Source organism: Strongylocentrotus purpuratus, unplaced genomic scaffold (genome assembly GCF_000002235.5).
Source record: "Strongylocentrotus purpuratus isolate Spur 01 unplaced genomic scaffold, Spur_5.0 spur5_scaffold_4, whole genome shotgun sequence".
Classification (NCBI taxonomy): domain Eukaryota; kingdom Metazoa; phylum Echinodermata; class Echinoidea; order Camarodonta; family Strongylocentrotidae; genus Strongylocentrotus; species Strongylocentrotus purpuratus.
In genome coordinates, this window is record NW_022145610.1 from 5259752 (window position 1) to 5284776 (window position 25025).

General features: G+C 38.1%; 2 protein-coding genes across 4 annotated transcripts in view; both read left to right on the top strand.

Moving 5' to 3' along the window:
- Positions 1 to 10884, top strand: part of LOC574807 (influenza virus NS1A-binding protein homolog) — a 48484-nt gene extending 37600 nt beyond the window's left edge. For 2 of the 3 annotated variants that reach the window (XM_030997598.1, XM_030997599.1), the window contains exons 6-12: positions 637 to 759; positions 1365 to 1662; positions 2857 to 3063; positions 3443 to 3685; positions 4152 to 4277; positions 4826 to 4999; positions 5644 to 10884. In XM_030997598.1, the coding sequence (XP_030853458.1) occupies positions 637 to 759; positions 1365 to 1662; positions 2857 to 3063; positions 3443 to 3685; positions 4152 to 4277; positions 4826 to 4999; positions 5644 to 6053 (1581 nt within the window). In that variant the 3' untranslated portion in view covers positions 6054 to 10884. The remainder of the gene's footprint in view (positions 1 to 636; positions 760 to 1364; positions 1663 to 2856; positions 3064 to 3442; positions 3686 to 4151; positions 4278 to 4825; positions 5000 to 5643) is intronic. The other variant, XR_004066357.1, reaches the window with a different exon arrangement.
- Positions 10885 to 11970: 1086 nt separating this feature from the next.
- On the top strand, positions 11971 to 24942 carry LOC574681 (mediator of RNA polymerase II transcription subunit 27). Its single transcript, XM_775049.5, has 8 exons — positions 11971 to 12193; positions 17507 to 17651; positions 18723 to 18850; positions 20142 to 20229; positions 21343 to 21450; positions 22889 to 22930; positions 23733 to 23810; positions 24476 to 24942. Exons 1-8 carry the CDS (start codon positions 12000 to 12002, stop codon positions 24608 to 24610), a joined length of 918 nt encoding a protein of 305 aa, XP_780142.3. The 5' UTR covers positions 11971 to 11999; the 3' UTR covers positions 24611 to 24942.
- The last annotated feature ends 83 nt before the right edge of the window (positions 24943 to 25025 follow it).

Below are 25025 nucleotides of genomic sequence, written 5' to 3' on the forward strand. Positions count from 1 at the left end.
AACAAACAAATTATGTAGTATCTTCCCCAGTTTTATATGTAGGGCTGAAAGATATGACAAGAAGTACTTGTTTTGAATATTGAACAGTATTGATTGTTTGCTGTTCAAATAAGAAACGGAATGAAATGAATTCCAAATGTTTGGTTGAAAATTGTTGGATGTACAGTACCCTATGATGATAATAAGATGCCTTATTCTGATGTGTGGTAGACATGGGACAGCCATGTTTCTTTCCTCCTTTCATCTCATCTTCAACATTTCTCTGCTACATTCCTCCTTTCCTCTCTTTCTGACCTTTGACCTTTTACCTTTGAAATGTGGCTCCCTATGTTGAACAGTGTTGAGGTTAATATCTGAGGGTACCAGTCTTCCAACTTCCCCCCTTTTTTTTTCTTGGCTTAATTTGAGAGATTATTAGTGACCCACTGTGCATACATTGTATACCGCACACCTGTTGGCAGTCATTGCAGAACTTCTGTAATTGGATGGCTTTCATGTCTTATCAAGAAATTAAAGTAGCAAAAACTAGCCTATTTAATACTCTGGTGATAAAAGTGAACTCTAATCAAAGAAAATTTCTTTCATCGCGGTAAAATACCATTTTTCAATTGTGTCTTTTGTTTTGTTTGTTTTCAGTTGGAGGTGATCTCTGCGAAATCGTCCATCTCGATGAGCGACCGTCAAATCTTTGAGGCTGCTGTGGAATGGGTGAGGAGAACCATGAAAGGAGGAGTAGAGCTCTCAGAACTCATCAGTGAAGTAAGTCATATGATGATGATGGTTGTAGTGGTGATGGTGATGATGATGGCGGTGGTTTTGCTAGTAATGATGGTGATGGGGATTATGTTGGTAATGATGATGATAATGATGCTGGTGATGATGATGATAATACCTCTTCTAAAGGTTCTGAAGTGGTGAGTGCTATGTATTATCCTGGCTGCAGTTAAGTTGCCTTAATAGTTTACTCAAATCCTTCCTTCCATGTAATAATAGCAAAGTGTAATGTTATAAACCAGATGAGGTGTAAAGGAAGTGTAATCTATTATTCAACAGTATACCTCCTAACCCCTTTTATGCTAGTACTTTAATACAAACAATAACCTTCAATATGCAAATTTGGGGAGAAAATTGAGTGGCATATTGTTGAATTTGGTCAAATTTTCTGCATTGGTGCCAACTTTCAGAATAATTTTTGTTCCTGTTTCAGGAATTATATCATATTTTTTAGCCACAGCAATAGTAGAGAATTTACAAGTATCTTTTTGAACAGGATTTGCCAGTTTCTTCTGAGATAGCATCGAGTCTAAGGTTTTCCTTATTTACGTTTTTTTTTCTTCTGAATTCTAACCACTCCCCCTTTACAGCCTCAGACACTGCTCCTTTCTGGCAACAACCTCCTCAAGAACATCACCGAGGTCGATGAACTCTCCTCGGAGGTCATGGACACCTACGATATCGACATGTCAAAGGTCGGGGTCTACACGCCGGATAAGAAGAGCATCAAGATCGGGCACCAGAACGGGAGCGGGAACGGCCACACTGGTCAGGTCGGCAACGGAAGCACCACACCCAGGAAACTGATCATGACCCCAGGCGACGCCCCCAAACAGTCCCAACTTGCACTCAATAAGTGGAAGGTCATTGCTTCAACTTCGATGGCAGGTAAGAAAATGCTTCCTAACATTTGGCTGACCTATTTGTATTTGAAAATGAATCCAGGGTGAATGATAATGCTAATAATAACATTATAAAGCACTTAAAGATAAAGACCAGTTCTGGTCATGCCATTGCATTGTGAAAGAAACGTTGTGGAATCAATCAGAAAAGGTTGATCATCTAGCATATAAGTATTGGTGTGTACTGCAAGGTTCTGGAATCATCAAAATGATAAGAAATTTGGCCCAGTCTTGGTAAAGTTATAAGCACTGTACACAGAAAGATGCTTATGGGACTACGCGACATGTGCGCGACACGTGCATGATATCTATCAGGTCCAAATAGATATAATAATTTACCAAATACACACTGTATATCAATTAGTAGGCGGTTTCCCGGTAAAATTTATATCATCACGTATTAGTCAAAATATATTCTGTCACATGATTGGTAATAAGAGCTTTCGTTTCATTTTTTTGAGAGGGGGGCGTTTCCAAAACTGATCTTTACCTTTAATTCTAATGTATCTAAGCGCTGTTCTATTGTTACCTGGCAGTTAAGGGCCAAACTACCCTGATAAGGCGCTCTGGCATTTAAGGAAATTCTTCCTACCAGGTACCCATTTATATCACCTGGGTGGAGAACGGCAAATGTAGACTATTGTCTTGCCAAAGAACATGAGTGCGGCTGCGGGACTCACCCTGCAAACCTTGTGATCCACAGTCCATTGACATATCCACTAGACCACACCCCTCTACATTCCAATGACAGTGACAAGATAACTTGAACTGTTCTTTGCAATTAACTTAAAATTGTTCTAGGCTTTATTTCATTAAGGAGCAAGAGATAAAATATCAATATATAAATGCGCTCGGTACAGTCTGTTTTTCTGATAGTCCATGAGCCGCATGCGTTCAAACATCCATGAACACACCCCAAACGTAGGGATTAACTCTTGCTTTAAGTAATACTTTCTACTTCTACTAGTGTGGTCTTTGGTTAATTTTATCATAATTATTATAATCATGTCTTACAAATTTTACTGAAGGCTCTCTTTGAATAGAAACTGTCCTCTTTTTGTCTGTAAGGAATCATCCTTACATACCTGCAATGACATTCAACAGAAACATATTGCAATTTTTCACATCGAAGCTGATTTCAATTTTTTTCTTTTTGCATCCACTTGTTTTCCATGTTTAGATGCGCACTATGTGGCCCTGACTGTACTTGATAATCAGCTAGCGACCCTGGTGCTATACGAGAAGCGCATCAAGCCCAAAAACAAACACCGTCCATCCCGCTCTTTCTCTATTGAGAAGGATGCACTCCATCCTCCGCTCTCCTCTATGAACCTACCTCGCTCTGCTGTGGGGATCGCAGAGTATAAAGGAAGACTCATTGTTGCTGGTGAGTAGTGAAGCAATCGCGAAAGGGATAAGGGTTACTTGCATTGCTGGTCAAGACCTTTTCAGCTATTCTGTCATACATGCTTAAGTGACCACTTGTGTATACAGACTATAATTTCTTACAAGCTACCAAAATGATTATTAAAAAAAATCAAAGATAATACCCCTGAGACAATTACTGAAATCATTCTGTGAAGTAATAATTCGTACATTTTAATCAATCATTAAACTGTCGATAACATTTCCTTACAAATTTAGAACTGAAGAATTATATGTTTGTCATTTCTTCAATTTTGGATTTGAGCTTGCAAGCCATTTCTACGTATAAAAAGACAGTGATTTAAACATGCCAACCCTGCCTCTCTCCAAATGTGGCACAGGTGGCTACAATCAGGGCAAGTTCCACAGCACGGTAGAGGCCTTTGACCCTACCACCAACAAGTGGCAGTTCCTTGGACGTATGTCTGGCCCAAGAGGGCGCTTTCAGCTCTGTCAGGTCAATGGCGTCCTGCTAGCTGCTGGGGGCTCTGATGGCAACTGTGAACTGAAGTCATGCGAGACCTACGATACTTTGACAAAGTGGGCCAGAGCTCCAGAGATGCCTGTCCCAAGAACCTGTTATGGTGAGTGAAGGTGAAGCAGCCTCTGGACACAATCCTCCAGAGGCACTTTGTGCTCCTGCATGAGATTTGTGATGGATTATAACCAGTGTAGAACATTATTCTTCTTGGTAAAGATCTCTGTTTGGACTTGTGACAGTAAAATTGAGAGTTCCTTACACCAATTTTTCAGGGGTGTTTAGAGCTAAACCATCATTATTTTCCTACCGTGGTTTTCTATCGCTGAATCAACAAATAAACAGCCTAACCACTAGTCACTCTGAATGAATGGTTCTGTATTTACAATGCTTATTGTCAATCATGAAATTTCTTGATATCTAAATCAGTGATCTTATGTTACTTAGAACCTTGCAAAAACAATAATCTTCCTAATTACAAATACATCATTCATGAAATCAGTATCTCTAACTTTAGTTTGCCAGTATTGTTCCAGAATGCATTTAAGCCCAAATGCAATTTGTGTTTTCAGGTGCTACCGTGGTGAACGACAAGATGTATGTAATTGGTGGTGCTAGTGGCAGCCAGGGCATGAAGAATTGCTTGCAGTACGATCCCTCCGTCTCAACTTGGTCATCCATTTCTCCCCTCAATGAAGGTATGCTCATTCTTTTTCTATTTCATTCAGGGCATGAATTTGAAGGACTGAATTGATCAAATTCTCTTTAAGAAATTACCAACTGTTATTTTCTTTTATGGCTTCATTTTCTAAGAAAACCTCATATTTCTGAAAATAATGTACATAAATAGAAACTATATACAAAAGGGTAAAACTTGCCAATTATGAATGGAGAGAAAAAACAGTGATCTTGAACTTAACATCATGTCGCCATTTTTAAATTTTGATGCTTACTTTCCTATATAATATATTTTAAATATATTTATATATTTATATATATTTAAAATATATTTATATATATTTTTATGAACAAATTCTTGGGGTTCCCAAGCCATTTTGAGATTTTTGTCATTAAAGGATGCCAGTTTTCAAAATTTTGCCTGATTTCTGGAACTGACAACCGTGTTTAAGGCTTTTCAGAAGCCATAATTTACAGAACATAGGAAGCCCCATGTGAATGAGTGGGTCTCTATACTTGTTTAGAATGAACATTCATTGGATATTGGTATTTCATTTCTATCCATCAGGTCGTGCCCAGGTTGGGGTGTGTTCCACTAAAGGACGTATCTATGCTGTGGGCGGATCGGATGCCTGGAATTGCTACAACTCTGTAGAGGTGTACCACCCAGACGAAGACCTGTGGAAGTACGTAGCTCCTATGAAGACGTGCAGGAGGGGTGCTGGGACCTGTACACTAGAGGGTAAGACACCGTGGTCCTTGCCTTAGTTCAGCTTCTTGGGGGCCCAACAGAATGGTCTTGGGAGCCCAACGGAATCGGCTTAGGGGCCCAAAAGAATCGTCTTAGGGGACCAACGGAATTGTCTTGGGGGGCCCAACAGAATCATCTTAGGGATCATTGATGCTAGTTTCAAATCTCTTTTCAATCTCCTGTTTCCTGTACACAATGTAGGGCGCCAACATATCTTGGCTTCTTTTCTGGTTGGTTGGGTAGAATCTACTGGTTTGCCTGCTGAGTGCCCAAAGGGCACTAATTGGTGTCATTGTACACAGACTTTTCATCAAATGGCAGAATTTAAATTTTATATTTTAATTTCACTAAACTCTATGTTTTATTAGCATTTCAGAAATAAAATATTGAATTAATAGAAGAATTAAAACAGCTTACCAAAAGTGATATTAGAGAATTTTGTAAATACCCATCGTACATTCTTATTAGGTACATCTTGCTTTTGTGTCATTTTATCTGTAAGGGAGTCTGCTCAAACAACACAGTTTTTGATGTTGATATTCAGTGCAATTTGCAGTCTATAAGGAATGGGCTGTTCTTCATATTATCATAGAAGATTTCCTTATTCAGTTATATCTGTTTTGTTTTTCCTTCAGGTAAAGTTTATGCAGTTGGAGGTAGTGATGGTCAAACAGTGCTGGACACTGTTGAATGCTATGACCCTGAGAGGGAGGAATGGGCCCCCGTCGCCAGCATGGCCACACCCCGCGTCAACGTGGGCGTGGGCGTCGTCGACGGTAAGATCTACGCCGTCGGAGGCTTCAGCGGTAAGGAATTCCTGAACAGCGTGGAGCTGTACGATCCGTTGCAGAACCGCTGGTACCAGTTCGCCCGACACCTGAGGGCCCCTGTCACTGCGTCTCCCCCTCTCTCACCCGTCCTTTCCTCACCACAGAATGGAGCCGCAAAAGCAATGGTACCCAAGAAACACAGTAATGGCAAGAGCACCACCAACGGCAAGAGCGCCACCGACAACGCTGAAACCCCATCATTGCCTGTTGCATAGAAGCACCGTCTCTTCTGAGTTGCCCTTTCTGTACAGGCAGGTCTATCCACCTTGTAAAATACATGGGTCGTCAGATTTAGTTGGCAGATTGCCGGTATGAATAGTTCAGTGGAAACTTTAACGGCATGGAAAACACAACCCGGGCTGGACTGCACACCTTGGTAATGCCTGTGGGCACCATCCATCATTGGTCATGTTTTTACACCTAATACATCTCTCTTCAAGAAACATGCTGTACTCACAAGTCTGTATAGCAGATTATCAGCAGATTTACAAAAGATTTTGTAGCAAATTTGCCAGAAGATGTATTTTCAATCTATTAGCTAGCATATGAAGCTTCATTGCTTCTCCCAGTTCCACCTCTATCATGTATCTTTCTTTCTTCCTCACAACTGAGCCAAACCTCTTTTTCCACCCTGCGTTAGTGTATATGTACATGTAAGTTTATTTATAGGAAAACAGTGTACACCGAAGAGGAGGTAAAGAGGAATGGTCATTATGATAATTATTGAGAGCTGTTATTGGGTGAAAAAAATGAATTCCTTAAAATCTGAACACCCATGGTAGAATGTACAAAAAATGGTAACCGTCCTTAATAACCTATTAAAGCAGACTTGAATTGTGCTATGATTATCCAAAAAAATTGTTGGTACTACAAATACATGTTATTATTTCAAATTGGTTGATTAACTTTGTTGGAAATATGAATATGAATGAATTGAGCTAAGAATAAACACAAGGAGGATTCTACTACTGTCAAATTTAGAGTCCACACTTTCTGTTTAAAAGATTATTACAATGCAACATCATTATCTTGGGTGGCTTTTTTTTCTCATTAGCAAGTTTTGATAGCATATATATTCTTATCCATTAGTCATATGTCAATTGAATATGCACCTTCGGTGAAAATGATTTGGGTTAATATTAGAGTTTATATTATATATATATATATATATATTAATGTTTATTTTCAAATGGTGATGTCAAGATTTTCATAGGAAAATCATGTTTTGTGAACTTCCAATACCCCATATCACAGCACTGGATTGCAGTGAAACCTATTACGATTTTATGAGAAAACTTATGTGTGTAAATATCGAGTAGCAAATCATCTCATTGAACATTTATATGTGGCAGGTTGTCTAATCATGTCAATGAACATTTATATGTGGCAGGTTGTCTAATCATGTCATTTAAGATTTATATGTGGCAGGTTGTTTAATATGTACGAAAATACATGTCACCTTGGCGCATTATATATTTAGGGACTGTGTGTTAGTCAAAATTGTCATTTCGAAGCATACTTGTTTCTTTCATAAAAAGGTTAAAATGCATTTTACTTGTAGAAGCACAGTATTAATGTTCAATAAAGCAGCGAAACTATGATTTTGAGCTTCACAAAAACTTGCTGAATTAGATTCCTTGCCGAACAGAACGTGAGTATGTCCATGCATTTTGATCTCATGCTTCATCGCAGGAAAACTGCATGAATTAATATGAAAACCAATTCAAGGCTAAAAGTCTATCCATCCATATCCTGTCCTTTATATACTGTTAGACAAAATGATATTTAAGTGTATCCGGTAGTATTAGTATTCGCCTCAGTTTTCTTTATCCCTTTCATTTGCCGGTCGTCTACACTTGCATGTTATACTTTGTGTTTCCTCGTTTTGTAATCACTCAGCATAATTTAACACACAAACCAAGTATATCTTTACGTTGTGTTTGATACCAGGGCATTCGGGCCAGGGCATTCTATGTGTGTAACAATCTTGTTGGGCAACAATACCAAACTGCCATTTAATGCTACTGCCTGCCTAGATATCTCTTCAGAGAATTTAAGTTATATTATTTCAAACACACTTCTCACTCACTGGAAAGCTTCTTTAAATTTAAATGCAGTTGCTAGAAGTTCTGTTAGTCCATTGACTTGATTCCTTCAATAAACTTTGGAGATTGGCAAATTTTTGTTGAATTCTAATGTGGATTTGTACAATTTGTCTAAGATTGGTGCAACAAGTAATAAATTATGTTATTTTCTGAATTATATATTTTATTTACCAAATTTAATTATGCAGTCCTTTACTGCTGGCTGCACATTGAATATTATTGCTATGGTAGGAAACTTACTTTATTCAAAAATTCAATGACTGAATGAAATTAAATGTTTGAAGCCTGAGGAATTTAGAATTCATAATTCATTCATTTTCCATTTTATTTATTCCATCCCATGTTATCCTATTTTCATTTCAAATTGGACATATTCTCTATTCTCCTGGCCTGTTAATGTAATGAAAGATTTTGATTTCTGTATAGTATTTCTTTCATTTTGTGTCTTTCATTCTGCTAAATTGATATCCGTGTTTTAAATGTAAACTTGAGTCAGTTGATAATCATGTTTTGATAAGATCCTAGGTACAAGGTCATGATACGTAATGCTCAACGGTGCTAGGTATTTTCCTTAGTCTTTATTTAAAATGTAAAGTTATATCTTGACTTTCTTTCCTTTGCGTAGTTGATTCACCATCTTAATAGCAGATAGAGGCTGGATACATGTGCGCTGTTTCATTCCTCAAAGACTTGAATATGATTGACACTATTAGTATTATGCAATCATCCTTAGTGATAGGATGCCTTCACGGCCTTGCTGAGAGCAAATAAATGCAATATAAATCTGACAAATGTTATAAAAGTGTCATAAAAATTTGCTTTAAAAGCCCCACTGCACTACTTTATCTACTTGCGCCCTCTATATAGCAAACAATGCCTAATCAGTGACCATTGGTCCCCCATGATCCTCTTTTTCTTATGTTAATTGAGAGCTGATTTGATGACCATGCAGGGGGTCTAATTCCTCCAGGCCAAATTAGCAGTGGGGCTTTAGTGACTCATAGACATGTTGAGATAAATGAAACATGATCTGACGATGTCATGAAATAATTTCTTGCTTACCTTGGTGTGCTTTTTCCATTAGGGGAAGAAAAAAATATTAAATTCATCATTTCAGAAATATTTTGTGAAAAGGTAAAGTTTTTGTTCGAATGGTAACTGAAATTTTTTTGGCAGCTGTAAGAAGAACCCAACATAATTATTGGATAATTTTGTGAGAAAGGTCAAAGGTGATTATATTGAATGTTTTATTTCACCTCTGAACTTGGACATGATGTGATGAAAAATTAAAGAATAATTATTTGTTATTTGAAGTATCAAGAAATATAATGTGTTATTTGAATACAATACTGCAGAGTATACCAATAATGTGACATAGAAAAATGTGACTATTTTTTTACATAAGTTTAACAATGCTTGTAAAGTCAAGCTATTGCATAGAAGAATAATGCAGCATTATACCGCTTAATTATTATGTTGATGGTATTGCTAAGTAATTGTCATGGTGGAAAAAAGGACATTTCAGACATTTTTGTTTTAATTTGATTTTGTAATGTTAACTGATTTCTGTGAATAATCTTGATCAATTTATTGAATTTACCATGGAAAGGAAAATGTTTGTGTATATCCATGTGTGTTTTTTTTTGGTGTGTGTATTATATTTTGTGAGAAATATTGCTATTGTGTTTGAGAGAAGGTTAACTTAATCTACAAAATATTGCGTGTCTTCAGAGTGAGCACAAATTATGCAGATGTCAACAATTAAAATTAAATATGAGTGCATCAACTAGAAAGAAATTTGCTGAATGCTGATGAACTTCAAGAATTTGGTCAATATATTATACACGTACATGTATTTGTATTTACAAGAGCAACTGAGTCTGTAGATTTGTAAAGATATTGTGTACCTCAACCTTCCAATACAAGGTAGATATTTTCTTTTATTACAAATCTGTCCCTTGTACTTTTGTTCTCTGTTAAACAGTGAATGTGGACTTATGTACGATGTTACTTTTCATGGTAACAGGATATAACTAATGGTAGCCAAATTTTCAATTTATGAATACTCACGGCTTTCAATAAGTTTTTCCCATTGTCACCTGTACTTCATTACTTGTAAATTGGTGTACTGCTTTATGTGTATCATGCCAAGCACTTAGTACTCGAACCACAAAAGTGTTTTTCAGGGAAAATAATGAGGTGAATTGTGCATTCCTCTATACTTAAATGTATGATTCCTTATCTTAATATATTTCCAAGTATTTAAAGCATGCTAAGTTTATTTGAAACAGTTCTTTTAGATCAAATAATGTTGTGGGCATAGCAATCTATCCCCTGAACTTTATGAGAAATTGTGTATGAAATTTTTGGTAGAAATAGATTATCAATGAATTACCTATCAGACAACTTTTATCAATGCAAATAAATCTGTTACAAGTCCTTTCAAAGGAAACAGATTTATCTTCCATTGTGATATTGTAAAATGACCATAGATATTTTACATTTTTGTCAATACAACCTACTTCATCTTGTTTGGGTATTATCTTTATTTGTTTTTGTTATCGATTTATTTCCTTGTTTTGAAATCCTTTTGTTGTATTCTGCTTTTTGTTTATAGATTGATTCTCTTTTGTTTGCGAGTGATTCTAGCTAACCTATTATTTTGATTGATATTCAATCTGGTTTGTTTGGAGTTCATTAAAGACATGCTATTAAAAAAAAGCGATACAACTTGTAGTAATCGCCTGTGTTTCTTTGTGAGGATGGCAGCCTAGTTGACTGAAAGCCTGCAAGATCAACATGCCGGTCTTGTTGGCTGTAGGTCAATCGGGATGTCCCTCATTTGTGAGAATGATTTGTAGAGAAGAAACAAACATTTGTTGATTATAGGTTGAATAAAATTGTTTGTTTGAAGGCAAAATAAATAAAACCTAGAAATGCCTGTTCTGTTTGTTATTTTTGTGTTTTTACAACACATTCCTTCTGCTCCATTTGCTCTGCAGTTAATTTCTTAGGCTAAGCAAATACTGCATTTCAACCTTAGAACCAACCTAAACTTGATCCTAAACCTAACCTGAAACCCAATCGCAACCCTCAGTCACTGCCATTTTGATGAATTAAAGCCAGATATGTCTGATCACCATTTTTCAGAAAGATTGAACTTATCGTCATTTACATTTTCTCCTTGTAATTGTAGAAGTTCAGCCTTCAATGCTGCCTGCAGCCTGGTACTACAATCGGACCCAAATTAGATTTGGTAGCTGAAGGCACGATAGTGGCTAGTAGGAAATCAATGATTCTCAATTTGAATTTAGCTCTGACCGAGTCCAGAAGGGTTCACATGTATGAGAGTGGTATGAAAGTGAATGAGTTGTGAGTGTAGTCGCAAGCTTATCATTGGTTTTAATTTAAAAACACAGCATAACAAAAACTACCACCCTCATTCACTGAAAGCATCCCCATTAAAGATAAGAACTATAGCGCAATGTTCAAGTACCGGTATTTGGTAATCTCATATCTTACCCCCACCCCCCTTTTAAAAAAAAATTTTTTAATTATTTTTTTATACATTCATCAATATCCAAAAAAACAAAATCAGTTTGTGTGGGACCGAGTCGTTAAAAGCATATCAGGACAATTACCCCCTGGACAATCCGCCCCCGGAACATTACCCCCCAAACTAGAACATTTTTCGCGGGGGAGGGAGCAGGGGGGGGGGGGCTGATTGTCAAAGGGGGTATTCACCTGTAGGCCCATGGGGGTAATTTCCCTGGGGGTTTAATTGTTTTCAAAGGTGGGTACCTGGTAAGGGTCATTGTACCGCTGATAATTAGCCAGGGGGTATTTGCCGTAGAACTCATTATAAGTAATATATTAGAAACGTGGACACAATTTTTTTTTTTTTTTAAACCACCTTCCTTTTCCTTGTTACCATTATTCTTTCTCTCCACTTCAACTCGAAGTCTCGAACCATGTTTTACACATTTCACACATTATACAGACCTCTGTCTCGAGATGGCGCTATGCGCGAATTAAGCATACAACATAAAAGTAGAGATGGCGACCGCTTTGGAGAACGCCAACTTGCTGAGTCGAGCCATTTTAACAACTCAAAAATTGAGAATTAGTGTCTCCAAAACATTTAATCATATGAAAGATGGCATCAAGGTATCACAGGATGAACATGGCGCGCCCAAGTCCTTTGCTTCACAACTACAGGAGGATCTTTTCCTCATTAATGAAAGTTTTATGTGAGTATCACGAATTTTGATAACACAGAAATAAACACACGGGACTGTACAGAAGAAGGAGGTTGATGTGTGAGAGCTGGCGCTAGTGTTCCTTTCGTGTCCATTTTTTGATCCGTATTTAACTTCGGCGTGGAAGTAGCCTACTAAAACATGCCAAAAATCAACTAAATCTTCATCAATTGTTCAAATAATGGTCATGATATAATCATAAAGTCGTTATATTTCTTACCCCTTTCGTGTCAATTTTCTAATGTCTTTTTTTGAGTATTTTTTCCTAATAACGAAGACATTACAATAGACCACTCCAGCAAAGCATAGAGTAGGGCAAACCCGGACTTTAGTGCCCCAGCTGAAAATCTCAGTTTATTATGGATTTAATATCAATAATATTAATTATGCTAATATATGCAAATATAAACATACCAAAACTTGATGATTTTTAATCATTTGACGTCATAAAAAGCAATTTTAAGCCAAAAATAGCAGCGAAGTAGGGGATCTCCTCTTTGCTTGATGCGAGATACTAGCGAACTGAAATAACCGAATAAAAACTATGGTGAACTAAAAAAAGAAAAGAAAAAATCAAACCACCTCTGAAATTACCTTTGAAATGTTTATTAATTTTTTCTTCCGATATGCGCACATGATAGGGGCAGGTTGGGATGGGATGGGGGGGGGGGGGGTGCTCAATAGTCGCCAAATTTGGGGTAAAAGGGCAACTGGCCTTGGGGGGGGGGGGGGCTAAATTTATTATTTACTTATTTTTCTTTGTAATCATTTTTCTAATTTTTTTCCGGGGTGGCTCTTTTCTTTATTCTGCCCCCAAGGCCAGTTGCCCTTTTACCCCAAATTTGGCGACTATTGAGCACCCCCCCCCCCCATCCCATCCCAACCTGCCCCTATCATGTGCGCATATCGGAAGAAAAAATTAATAAACATTTCAAAGGTAATTTCAGAGGTGGTTTGATTTTTTCTTTTCTTTTTTTAGTTCACCATAGTTTTTATTCGGTTATTTCAGTTCGCTAGTAGGTCTATCTCGCATCAAGCAAAGAGGAGATCCCCTACTTCGCTGCTATTTTTGGCTTAAAATTGCTTTTTATGACGTCAAATGATTAAAAATCATCAAGTTTTGGTATGTTTATATTTGCATATATTAGCATAATTAATATTATTGATATTAAATCCATAATAAACTGAGATTTTCAGCTGGGGCACTAAAGTCCGGGTTTGCCTAGAGTAGGGAGGCCAATGCCCAAATCTAACTTTTTAATTACTAATTTGTTTATACTAAAACTAAGATTAAAAGAAAGCATTTACTTTCACTAAGAAAATCCACCCATCTGCCGACTCCAGAAGTTCCATCAAATAGGAGATATCCAGCTCTTTTTATCCAGCTTCCTTCTACGCCTTTCCGTACGTAAGAGCCTTGAAACAATTATATTTCATGTCGCAGAGTTACGTTCATAATTAGACAGGCCCGAGGGACAAAGTTCATGATGAAGTTTAAAACTTCGCGCGAAAGTGCAATCACTCAACAGCGGCTAGCCTTGAATCGGTCGCACCCGTACCTTCTTCTTCTTAGTTGATCCCTCCACCGACACAGGCAAGCCCCGATGCAGGCTGAAGTCCAGCCATCAATGTGCGAACGATTACATCTTCTACTACTACGAGCCGAAGACGATGGTTCAAAAATGATGAATAGATTTCAAAATTGGCAGGAAAGAAATATTTATAATTCATTGATATTTACCTTAGATGTGTATTCCAATAATTTGATTTCCTCATGAGTATTCCTTATTATCAACGATCGAGAAGTTACGAGGTCCAATTAACATCCATCTTGCAGCGAACACAATCATAGCGCACATCCATGCATGCAACGTACATGTACTAATATTTCTCTCACTCTCTCTCTCTCTCTCTCTCCCTTTCGCTATACGTAACATACACACTCACTAACCATGTATCATACAACACACACCTTCAAATCATGGCTTTCATTTCAATTCTCAATTGGAGTATAGACTGCTCACTTAGACTTTTTTTTTTACTGAAATATCTTTTTTAACACTTCTCATACATTACTGCACGACACTCGTATCTAGTGCTGTGAGAATAAGGTACTAGGGTCTATAAATAAGACTACGCTTTGCGCACGATCTGACCGGAGCTCAGATTATGTCGCAATACCCTTTATTTTTGGCGCGAACAATGACGTCACTGTTCACTGTTTTCCTTCTCATTTTGAGATGGATGTACCTATAGGGCTCAAACCAACGCAAGATTGACAGAAACATCGTACTCTATCTACTTTCGAATGTTCAGTTTGTAAAAATCTGTATTTAAAAAGATATAATCTTTTTTCTTTATATTTTCTAGTTGTTAGAAGTGGCAATTGTGAACATCTGAAATGTTGATCTCTATCAAAAGTTCTTTACTCAAAACGGATCCCATATTTTTAGGGTCTACCTTCTGCCAATGAGAAGGTTTTTAGTGAGCAAACCTCTACGCCCTCTAGGATTTTCTTAGTCGGTGGTGCGAGTGCGTCAAGGTCGTCTGCAACCACAATTATTGGATTAAAAAACGTCAAAATCTGCAAGATTGTCAACAAATGGTGAAAGACGGTTACACAGATCCGTGATTATAGGTATGTTGTGAAATGTATAATTGTATTTTCTTTTCTTATTTTCTTCAATTTTTATTTTTACATCATTTTTTTCCCTTTGCTAATTTTTTGAAGTGGGCGACGAGCGCACAAATCGTAGGTGTAGAAGCCTTACGCCCGGGCATTGGCCTCCCTACATAGAGAGTCATAGACCGAAAGCTTCAGTCTCTATACCGTCGGTTGTTCCACTGAGACTACGTCTGGCTCCACTAGACCTCCGGTTATAGAGACAGAACGATCGCCTATGCCAGCCTATGTTGAAGATATCACGGCTAGATTTTAGCCGTTAGGCCCCTCCCACAAACATGAACAAACTTGCCACGGCCGTATTGTTATGCCCCCAAAATCCCCCAAAATGTCATTTTACCTCGTGCATATCCAATTTTACATTAGGCCTAGGCTATAATACATCGGTTCCACTTACTAACTTGATTGAAATAATCCGTTTAATGGTCCCTTTTAAGGAAATTATGGGTCAAAATCGACATCCATGTTGAAAATCTTGCAAGCCGTGTTAAACTCTCGCTGCCGTCAATCTCATCCCTTCTAGTCTACGCCGAAGGCAAAATGATTATGAAGGAAAAACTGTGCGCCATCTACACGTTCGTAATGGCGTTATCACAGTTTTTCCTTCATAATCATTTTTGCCTTCGGCGTAGACTAGAAGGGATGAGATTGACGGCAGCGAGAGTTTAACACGGCTTGCAAGATTTTCAACATGGATGTCGATTTTGACCCATAATTTCCTTAAAAGGGACCATTAAACGGATTATTTCAATCAAGTTAGTAAGTGGAACCGATGTATTATAGCCTAGGCCTAATGTAAAATTGGATATGCACGAGGTAAAATGACATTTTGGGGGATTTTGGGGGCATAACAATACGGCCGTGGCAAGTTTGTTCATGTTTGTGGGAGGGGCCTAACGGCTAAAATCTAGCCGTGATATCTTCAACATAGGCTGGCATAGGCGATCGTTCAGTCTCTATAACCGGAGGTCTAGTGGAGCCAGACGTAGTCTCAGTGGAACAACCGACGGTATAGAGACTGAAGCTTTCGGTCTAAGAGAGTCAATGCTAAATGCGTATTGACCTCTAGCACTGCATGCACGCTGTGAGGCAGGGACCTAGAAGTCTATACACAGATACACACAGCACACAATATCGCATAGACTGTAGGCCTACACAATTATGTCGATGCAGCTGTAAGCAAAGTTCGGGGCCGTTTCTAGAAACCGTCATAACTACAAGATCAACGACATCTCGCCACTGTCACGCAACTTGTCAGCTAAGTGTTTCAAGAAGCCGTCTTTTCCAAGATGAGCGACAACTTCCGCGACAATGAGTTGTCACTGCTCCGAACCCGTCATATCTTTTTAATTGCTGTAAAGTGCCATCACAAGTCAGTTTGTTTCTATTCCATGGGCCGCGAAATGTACGATTAGTTTCACTATCATTTTGAGAAAAATATAGACAAGTTCGGTACGTAATATTCTGGGATGCGAAATGCAAATGTAAAGAAGTGACAATACAAATTATACAGAAATTTTAAAAAGCTGAATATAAACATTAAATCACAAATCGTTAAACTATAACATATAAATAAAAGAGATAAGAATGTTACACACCGTTGTCCATAGTCGATCCATAGTCTTTTCTTAGGATACCATCATACCTTTGGGGCCTATGTGCATTATTATTCCCTCTCTAATTACTTCTTCCAAATTATATTTTCAATATCAAATCAATTATATAACGAGTATTTATGAGACTCTAGAATAAAAACTGGCTGAGAAAAGGTATTTTGCCTAAAATTCCTCATCACAATAAACAAAAAAGTACGTATTGATAAACTATCACATTACGGTATCCTTAACTAACTTTTCATTCGACTGTCAAAAAAAAAACACTCACTGGTTTTTCTTAAATTTAAGAATCTTTACAGAAATATGCAAATCTTTTGATATACTACCTTTGATAATGACACTATTTTGTATTTATTTTAGGAGAGTTTATATGTATATGCTTCTTTTTTAACAATTTTAGCTTCAAAACTTGTTTTGGGTTATTCGTGATAAATCAAATGGATCGTGACAAAGACTATGTTCTTGAGCTGCTAGTATCGCGATATATTGATATCATGTCTGTCATGGCTTCGTGAAACGGTTTATCCACTTCATGACATCTCCGTAGGTTGCCGACAAAGATATGACTGTCATGGAGTTGGTTTTGAGAAACGGCCCCCTGCAGCAGAGCTCACTGGAGTTATTGTGTGATAAGCTTAAACCATTACAAAATACAATCTATTTCACTAATATTTTATATGAGTTTGAATTTGTTTTGTGGGCTGGATATTTATAAGCAATAACCGAGTAAAATAAGGTAAAAGACAGAACAAAATGAGGCTTGCAGAATGCAGAGATAAGGTGTAGTCAGTGTGGGGATTTATCTCAGACTGTGTCTGTGCATCATGTACAATACAAGGCTTGCCTGCCATGCTTTTGTATTTATTCATGCAGAAGGTCTTTTTGTATTGATCATTCATGCATTAAATATGAGAAGGTGTAAGTGAATAGCTTTGGTTGCACTGAAAACTTCATATAAACACCAGTAGTTGAAGACTAATATCGTCTTGCTTTGATGTGTTTCAGAGAGTTGGAGAAGCTGACGATGGCTGTGAGGAGACAGAGGGAGGCTGAGACCATCGGTAACACAGGAGCACTCAGCATGGATCCAGTCACAGACAAGACTCCTCTCTATCCAAAAGCCCTCGAGACCTACAAGTGGGCTACTAGGGTCAGTTCCACCAACACAGATCCTATTGTTTTCATATTATTTTACATCTCCCTTTCTCTGTTCTGTGAGTTTTGTTTGCTTATGATGCAAAGGCAGTTGATACATGTTCTTGGTATTATGATTTCTGTTTATTGCTGTTTATTCATAGGTTTTAAACAATTTTTTATCATGATCGTTTAAAGTGCTGTCACTTACTATTAATAAAAGATGAAGACAAAGATAACCAGGACTCACACTGCTTTATATTTTGTTCACAGGGGGGTCCAGGTAGAATTTCAGGGCCTGTATGAATGGGCCTCTTTTCAAATTTGTTAAATTGGTGGGGGAGGGTCTAGATTTTGGATGCCCATATGCACCAGTGACAAGCCCTGAGGTAATTGATGATATTTGTACTGATGGTCACTTTTCTACAGCAGCAAGCTGGTCACTCTTACACTTTCTTTCAGGGAGGAACAATTTATGTAGAACCTATCTAGAAATACTGTAGTGGCAATAGTGCATTGGATCGGATGGCCTTCCGGGCCGGGACAGGTTTCATTCTATAATCTATGTACACTAAGGCTGCGACGGGTAGTCGAATGCTCGAGTACGCGCACGGTTGACCACTACTCGGGTACGATTTCTCGTACCTGAATATTCGGCCGACCCTTACCCGTGCCAGAGAGAGCGGCGGCCACTGGCATGGTACCGTCGGTAAAAATGTTTCCCAACTCAAGCACTGTCAAACTCACCACTCAGGAACTGGGACCAAATGTCCAGATTTCTGTTTGAACTGGGAGGACAATGGATTATTCTGCCATCTTTGGTTTTTAAAACAGCACTGTTCACTGTTATTATTATTATTATTAAATCGGCGCCTTCAACTGCAACTCGAAGTAAAATTGCATGCATTTTCGGCGATACTGGGATACTGCACCAGAGGTATGGTGGTGGCAAAAAATTTAAAAAAAACATGGCGTCTGAATATTCAAGTATTCGCTTGTAAGCCTGGGAGTGTACTCGGGTACCTCATTACACTGTTGTGCACAGCCTTAATGTACACCCATTACTCACTCTTTGTCACACATACAGCTAAGGGAGCATTCTGCCCATTCACAAGCCTTCCTGAATAACAGCTCTATCAAGCGATCGTCAGGAAGCGGTGGTAGTCCAGCAAAGAGAAGGAAAACAGCTCCAACCAATCTCAACATCTCAACACAGTAAGCATACTCTTAGTGTATCCTCCGGCATTATGCCAGAGGGGTACTTTGGATTCAGCAGCGTTACGCCGCCACAGCCGCGTCATATTCTTGTGTGCGCTTTAACTGCCACATTCCTTGACAGATTTCTTTCAAATTTTGTATGGAGGTGTATCTTGGTATAATCTACAAGCTTATAGATTTGGGTGATGCTGCCCTCATTGTTCCGCCTTTAATATGGTCTAAGGTCAAATGTCTTTTATGCGCCCTAACTGCCTCATTTCTTGACGGATTTCTCTCAAATGTTGTATGGCTCCAACCAATCTTAATAAAATCTACACATCTTTAGTGTTTTGTGATGCTGCCAACTGTGTTCTGTCTGTTATTGGGTCAAAGGTCATATTTTGATGGCTATCTTTTGTGCGCTCTAACTGCCACATTTCTTGACAGATTTCTTTCAAATTTTCTTCAGAGATGCATTATACACACATATTGTTTTGGGGATACTGCTCCTAGTTTTGACAATAGACTGAGCCACTAGTGGCAATCTCTACATCATCCTTTTGTTTCAGGGAGGGGAGAGGGGATCGGGAGAGGGGATCTTTGTCCCTCCTTCGAACATAAGGATGACACAAAAATAGCTGCCACTGCCAGGGGATACATATTTGCATTGCACAGCAATACAGATTGCGATATTTCTAGTTTTAAGTTAATTTCAGAATTTCAATCTAAAGTTCTTAGGAGGGATTGCCTCCAACCTGTTTTAATATCTCTTCACAGTCTCTGTACAGTATGCATACTCCTAAGCAATTTTAATTCACTTCAGAATATCGAATTATAGTTCTTTAGTAGGAAGAACTGCCTATACTACAAACTTCAACCAGTTTTAGCCTCTCTTTGCAGTTGTCATACTCCTAAGAAATCTAACATAATTTCAATGTAGGAAATCAGATAACCTTTTAGCCTGTTTTTGCAGTTGTCATACTCCTAAGAAATCTAACATCATTTCAATGTAGGAAATCAGATAACCTTACAGATGTACAAAAGCTGAGACAGAATAAAAGAGCCTGTCATTAAGTTCTCTCTAGAAGATAATGTCTACTTTAAATGCTAGTCATTTCTCTTATATTGTTGCTCTTAGCAAAGTTTTAGATAATTATACAGATGTTTGGACCTAAATGTTTCTAACCCAAATGAAAGGTATGAAGTGTACAACACTTTATCAACACACAAGTAATTTAGCAAAATGTATCCCTGGCATGGTAGTTTAGTGTATTAAACATTGCTGTTGTGTTCTTTCTGTTTATTCCAGAGCTGTAGACAATCTTGTCATGAATGTTAACCGTCAATTCCATGATGTGAAGATCACCAAGATACAACTTAACCCAACTGTATTGCAGGTACGTAATACTTTTTTTTTTACCAGAATTTGCTTAAAGGAGAATTCCATTCTTCTATTTTGTTGGTTTTAATTGAATCAGAAAAATGAGAGGGTAGGTGAAAGGGTTTTCAACAAAAAAATCACTTTCTTCACTAATGATGATGGAATACACTTTTTCCTTACAGTGGTTATAAAGAAACATGTTTGCAAAAATTATATTTAGCGTGCATCTATGATAGAAAATAAACATTTCTGATTCTTTTGGTAATGGGAGGGGAGCTCGCAAGATACATCACAGAGTTACCAATTTCGATCCCAACTTCTATGCCTCTGTTACATAGTAGCCGGTGGCATTATGTTTTGGGGGTTGTCCGTCCGTCAGTCAGTACTTACGTCCTGTTCTTGTGATCACCTTATCTAAATAATCAATTAATGGATTCCTGCCAAACTTGGGTCATGTATGTATCTTGCAGAGCTAATGAACTGATTGGATTTTGGGGTCACGATGTCAAAGGTCACAGGGCTCATTATGTATGCAAAAATAGCTTGCGAACGCATTCTCATTAGAACTGACGGAAGGATTACTATCAAACTCAGGACATGTATATATCTTGCAGAGCCAATGAACTGAATAGATTTTAGGGTCATGAGGTAAAACATCAAAGGGTCATACATGTATAAGAAAAATAGCTTGTAATCATGATATTTTGAGAACAAAGGGATTACAATCAATTTGTAAAATGGCTCTATGGCGGAGACATCATTTTTGACTGCACACAGTCGTAGGCCTATCTAGTTTCAATCAGAATTAGCTCAAACTCTCACTGACCTGTTCCGTTCATTTTCTGCTTCTATTAAAACCAACTAAATATCAGGGTGAACTTCCTCTCTAATTCCATACTCTGGTTAGGACTAATAGCACAAGTTTAATCCAAGCCAAGCTTGTTTATAGGCTTGACTCTACTACCAAAGTTGGCCAGTCCAACTGATAGTATGGAATTTATTACATACATGTAGACCTTGAAGTCTGTAAACTTAATTTGAATAAAACCAAATATTGATCCTGCAATTTTGCATCACCCAAACACCATCCAATAAAATTTTCTTTAATTACCATCACCACTTTTCTCAGGTTTATGTGAGCAGAACCTTACAAGCCATCATTGTACTACGAGGTCTCCTAATAGAGAGAGTACTTATCAGAGCGCACCATGAAAATACTCTCAATGATGATGGAACGGTAAGTTGCCCAATTTCCATTAAGTCTGACCCTCGTAGCTCGCAAACCCGAGTAAATGGCCATGAAGTCGGGTATTGAAATACCCCCTTCTTTGCTTGCTGCAGCCTAACCCAGCTTTTTCCAAATATAGCGTTCGCGCTACTTTCCGTCTCTCTCTCTCTCTCTCTCTCTCTCTCTCTCTCTCTCCGACTCTGTTTCTTTCAGGCCTCCTACAGTCTCTCTCCCCTCTCTCTCCGACTATGTTTCTTTCAGGCTTCCTCCTTCAGTCTCTCTCCCCTCTCCTTTCTATCTATCTCTCCCTTCCCTAGTTCTCTGTCTCTCCCACCTCTCTCTCTCTCTCTCTCTCTCTCTCTCTGCTTGTCGGCTCTCTTCTTCTTCATCCTCTTCCTCTTCTTCTTCTTCTTTTTCTTCTTCTTCTTAGTCTATAGTGACCTAGTCTTGTTCTCCAAGCGACAGTCCTCGGGTTTTTCGTGGTTGAAAAACCCCATTCATAAATTATGCGTCCTCAACTCGCGCGCATAGATAATAACAAGAAAGTTCTCTTTTATACTGCACTATTTAACGATTTATTTTCTGTCTTGTGTCAGAAGCTTGTTATATCTTAATTGATATTAACATGTACTTTTATTATCAGTGAATACTTGTGCAACGGAATTCAGCTTCTTAATGAGGACTAATTTCTGTGCGGATTGTTATTAGGGGGACATTTCGTCCGCACTCGGCTGCACATGTCAGTGCAGGCATGTTAGGGTTACTACCAACGACCTAGAGTTCAGTGGTTACTATGGCGATCTGTCAATCTCTCTTCTCCCTTCCAGCAACGATTGCTGGCAAAACCACATTGTTGACTTTGGGATCAGGGGTTCTTGGCAGCCTCCCAATACCTCCATCCAAGCAAGGGGGTATTTCAATTTTGCTACGAGGACTTTACGTCATGCTCTTCTTTTTTCTGATGTACAAGGCATCAAGTTCAGAGTAGCCTGGGTATCATTTATCATCTTAAATTCAACTGGGCAAACCAAAAAGTTCTTCCTTCGTTGCCCAAGTTGAGACTTTAAAATATCTCACTTTTATCATTATTACATATGAATTTGTGCAGTTCTAAATGACCACCAAAAGTCAAATTTGGCAGAATACTTGCTATGTCGCTCAATATTTAGTGTGAATACGAGAGCCCTGTTGTATATTTATCAGAATGATTAAACCTACTATCAGAAAATCACAGCAAAAGTGGGGTAATCAATTAGTACAAGTTGACATCCGGTCTCATTTGTAACTTTACCCCCCCCCCCCCCCCCCCCCCCCCCCCCACCCACACACATACATTTTCTAGCATTATTGTGAAGCCTGGGCACTTATCTTACTTTAGAGTTTATGAAAGAGTTGATGTATAAGCAATTTTCTAACATTTTAATCTCTGTCTCTCTTTATGTTATAGCTGGATTTGTGGACCGCATCAAAATATGAAGTATTTCAAAAGGTGAGTTCTTAAAGAGGAAATCCACCCTGATATCAACTTGGTTTTAATAGATGCAAACAAAATAAGGGAATTGTAGGTCAGTGAAAGTTTGAGCAAAAACCAATTACAAATACAAAATTTATGTATTTTTCAAGTTGTGGTCAATCAAACATTAAGTCCCAGAAGATAATTTTCAACCATACATTCACCCTAAATATAATTATAGAAAATGTGTTTTTATCCAACCCCTGTTTGAATCTATTGTGTCATTAATAACTAAGAAAATGAGAGTTTATGAAATTTTCTGTAGAACAGAGCTAATTGGAGAGGAGCTCGCAACACTGTTGCCAATTTCAATCTCACTAATGATAACTTTCCTATTTTTAATCGGATATTGCCAAAAACCTTTACTAATTTTTTTCTCTTATTTTTCTGCTTTAATTTAAACATCATGGTGGACTTTCCCTTTATATGTGGATAACTTTAAATTAACGTCAGTGTGCCTGCACAATCTTTGTGCGTACCCCTCGAATTTGCTTCCCCCTCTTTCTCCTTTTCTCCCTCCTTCTGCAAATTGATCTCCTTTCTATTCACATGATAGTAAAATGTGAATATTGAGAAGGAAGAAAAAGTAGAGAGTGGATTCTTTGTTGTAACCAAAAATACTTGAGTCTATTCTCTTTTCATCGTACTGTCCTTCTATCCCTCTTCTTCAAAGACATCATTTATTTCTTTAATATTCACATAATCCCATGTGAGTTATAAAGTGCTGCCAATCTGTACTAACTGTCCAATACCATCTTTTTTTTCCTTTTGCCCACAGATCACAGAACATGCTACGGCAGCTTCATTACGTTATTATCTACCAACAATGCAGGATCTCTCATTTAGATCATTCATGGTAAGATTTCATAACCATACAGTATGTGTGCGATTGCTGAATGATCGTAAAAATTCAGGCAAATTTCCAGCGAAGATTAACAGACGGTGTCTCAGATTAACTGTAATGTTTTAACCAATCTTTAATCAAGAAAAGGATTATAAGGCAAGAGTTCTTTGTAGACTATTTAGTGAATTCGGTATATATATATATATATATATGGACTGTTTTAATGTTTGAGCCTTAGCTGTTTCTATACTGGCTCTCTGCGACGTTACATCCTGCTTTGACCCCGTGGTGCGCTTCGGGTCATAGCAGGATGTAACGTCCCCTTGAGCCTATAGACAAAGCTATGCCTCTCATAGCAGTCAATATGTCTATAATACGCTTCGCATGTTTGTATCTTATAACACAGAGATTAGTGAACACGGGCAAGTCCTTTGTTGCACAAAGTTGCCGATCATTTACACGTAAAAAAACCATGGCAGCTTTTTTACGGCGGTCTACCACGCCATAACTGAAAAGGCTGTTGGGGGAACAGTTAGGTGTAGTGTTGGGTCCAGGATTCAATAAAGGAATTTGGTTAGTAAGAAGCTCACCACAGTGCATTTCTATCCATGGATTAAAATACACAAAACCTTTATAGTAAGTCATATTTATGAGTCATTGTACTTTGTTATTTTCAGCACTGGCTGAACAGTTTCTCCAAGCTCTTCTCAACACCATGTAGACTATGTGGAAAGTACATCAAGGACAACCTTCCTCCGACATGGCGATGCTTCCGCACTGTGGAACCCTATCATGAATGCTGCCGTCCATGAAACCCATGTGTGAACCATTCTCAAGCACTGTCGCTGCTTCTAATGTCCGTTTGCAAGACATTTATGTACACTTTCAATCCAGCTAAAGTTGCAATTTACAGGGGTTGCACGCCAGTCATAGATTTTGTACAGTAAAAATAGGGTACATGCTTGAGCACCTTCTCATAGAAGCCACTTTATAAAGGCGATTAAAAAATGTTCTATAAGTTGCTAATCTCAGAATTGCATGGATTTCCTAGCAAGCCCAGCACCTTATTTCAAAAATCCTCTTCATTTCACCAATGCAGTATTGGTGTGATGTGATGTTTGCTTTCACAGATCTTTGTAGAGAATTGGAATTTTGTTCAATGTATTGCAAATATGTGGACAATGCTTGTGCTGACTAGAGGATGTCTATCACACACGACATTAAGAC

Coding starts and splice junctions, on each gene's coding strand:
- LOC574681 (XM_775049.5), top strand. CDS start 12,000: ATGGCGACCGCTTTGGAGAACGCCAACTTGCTGAGTCGAGCCATTTTA. Junction 18,851..20,141: donor AATCTCAACATCTCAACACA/GTAAGCATACTC, acceptor TGTTTATTCCAG/AGCTGTAGACAATCTTGTCA. Junction 23,811..24,475: donor TCTCATTTAGATCATTCATG/GTAAGATTTCAT, acceptor TGTTATTTTCAG/CACTGGCTGAACAGTTTCTC.